The sequence below is a fragment of the Durio zibethinus genome, chromosome 6 (assembly GCF_047325235.1).
Source record: "Durio zibethinus cultivar Kanyao isolate XHJ-2024 chromosome 6, ASM4732523v1, whole genome shotgun sequence".
In the NCBI taxonomy this organism is placed as follows: domain Eukaryota; kingdom Viridiplantae; phylum Streptophyta; class Magnoliopsida; order Malvales; family Malvaceae; genus Durio; species Durio zibethinus.
In genome coordinates, this window is record NC_143167.1 from 7,465,817 (window position 1) to 7,468,178 (window position 2,362).

Here is a 2,362-nt window from a genome sequence, read left to right on the forward strand (position 1 = left end):
TTGAAAACTTTTATTGCAATGGGAAATTAAATTTCAGTGGGACCTAAAAGGTCTGGTAAAAAGATAAAGGCGTGGCGCTGTTACTTAATCCAATTGTACGCACTATTGGACCCATTTGGATAACAAAAACATAGTTTTGGATGCTAACCGCACCTCATAGGCTGCAATTGTATCAAATGCAATCTTAGTCTCTTAATTAAGTTTTGAATATGATTTTTTATACTTGATTTTATTTAGAATATTGTAAAAAATTATTTATTTTTAATTTAAAAATATATAAAAATATAAAAACCAAGTTTAATGATAGATCTTACTCATAAATACATCTATTCAAAATATAATTATTTAAATAATAATCTAAAAAAAACATATAAAATTTATCTTATTTATACATTTTTTTTCCAAATTTCAAACTATTTAACACAACTGAAATTATATTAGCCTTAAATTGGAAGCCTTTCTAAAAAATTCATGAAAATGGACTCCTTGCTTGACTCATGGATGGTGGATCATGTTCACATCCCACGCCCAACTTCATCTTCTTTTGAATTTGAAGTTTGGTAGAATTCATTTACCCATTAAACCAAATAAAATCCATTTCTTTCTGTTTCCTTGTCAATGTTACTACCCTTGCGGGAAAGCCAAGACAAGCCAAACCATTTGTTTGACATTTTCCCCCGTCTGCACACTTGACACAATTATCATTTCATCAATTTCCATTTTTCCAAATAAAAGACTACCAACTAGCCAGCCATACAAGGCAACAACTCAATTTTGCTGCAACTCTCTTACAAAATCCTTCATCTGCTTGTCTCACTGTTTCCTCCAATCTATTTTCCATGTCAGAAAGCTGCAATTCTCGCCATTTCTCATGGCTAATGAAATCCTGTTTCCCTAACCCCAATCACAAATCTTTGATAATAACACCCCAACACCTTCACCCCACTGTTTCTCTCACCCTCTCTTCTCTCCCTGATGACCTTCTCTTGGAATGCCTTTCCAGGGTTCCTTCCTCTTCCCTCCCTTCCCTTTCCCTCGTCTGCCGCCGTTGGTTCTACCTTCTCCACTCCCCATCCTTCCTTCTCCTCCGCCGTCAACTCCACCTCCTCCACCCTTCTGTCTTCGCCTTCTCCGCCTCCGACGCCGGTGTCTTTGCTGCCACCCTCTCTCTTTCTTCGCTGAGCCATAGCGCTACTTGGGACCTCTCTTTATGTCTTCCAATGAACAATCCTTCACTTCACAGCATCCCAAGGCTCGTTTCTATAGGACCAAGAATTTACATCATTGGTAGAAATTCAATGCTTAGATACAACGCTTGGACCCAGCACGTTATTCCTAAATCCCCCATGCTTTTACCTCGCAAAAAGTTCGCCGCCGCCGCCGTTTTCAATAAAATTTACGTTGCTGGCGGTGGTGGCTCAAAAGCCGCCTCTGCCGTGGAGGAATACGACCCAGAAAGTGATACATGGCGCGTGGTGGCTCACTCACAAAGGAGGCGTTATGGGTGCATAGGGGCAGCGGTGGATGGAATCTTTTACGTGATTGGTGGATTGAAGATCGATGGCGCGTGTGGAAATGGAGGTGGTGGGGCAGATGCTCACGTTTATGCAAGTTCAATGGATTTGTATGATGCGGAGGCGCGTGTCTGGTTGCGGAGCAGGGCGGTACCAGGAGGCGGCTGTGTTGTGGCAGCGTGTGCGGTAGCCGGATACATATATGTTCTAGCAAGCCACGCGGTGGAACTCTCTTTTTGGCGGTTCGATGCGCGGAGGAAATGTGGTGGGGATGGGGGCGGTGAAGGGTTTGGAGAGTGGTGTAGAATGAAAAGTCCACCAATGCCGACTCAAATAAGACTAGACGGAACAGTGAGGTTCTGTTGTGTTGGGGTTGGGGATAAAGTAATTTTGGTACAAGTTGTTGGGTGCATAGATGACTTGTTAAGAAGAAGTGGAAGGAGCCAAAGGGGTCTTAAGGAAGGGCTTGTTTTGGTATATGATACTGTCGGTGGTGAGTGGGGTCGTGCGGCGGATCTGCCGGAGGTTATACGACGCGCCGCCTGTGTGAGTGTTGAGTGTTAATTGGCACAATTGCTGCTAACTTGTGCCTTTCAAAAGCTTTGGTTATTTGTGTAGTCTAAGAAGCAGACAAAATGATTGTTTGTAACATGGCAGAAGAAAAAAAAGGCAACAAAATTTGGCACATAAAATATTGATTATTTATATTCTTGGATTCTTGGTTCGATTGAAAATTTTGAAGTAAATGCAAAAAATTTTGTTGGATGGACTTTGGGTTTGTCATTGGCGCCAGATTCAGGTGCCTTTATTTATTTGTTCATGCAATTTGATAATCGTTTATTTTAAAA

General features: G+C 41.6%; 1 protein-coding gene across 1 annotated transcript; it reads left to right on the forward strand.

Moving 5' to 3' along the window:
• Positions 1-417: 417 nt before the first annotated feature.
• LOC111285764 (Galactose oxidase/kelch repeat superfamily protein) lies at positions 418-2,362 on the forward strand. The gene has a single exon (XM_022875362.2). The coding sequence runs from the start codon at positions 840-842 to the stop codon at positions 2,076-2,078; it is 1,239 nt and encodes a 412-aa protein (XP_022731097.1). The 5' UTR covers positions 418-839; the 3' UTR covers positions 2,079-2,362.

Coding starts and splice junctions, on each gene's coding strand:
- LOC111285764 (XM_022875362.2), top strand. CDS start 840: ATGTCAGAAAGCTGCAATTCTCGCCATTTCTCATGGCTAATGAAATCC.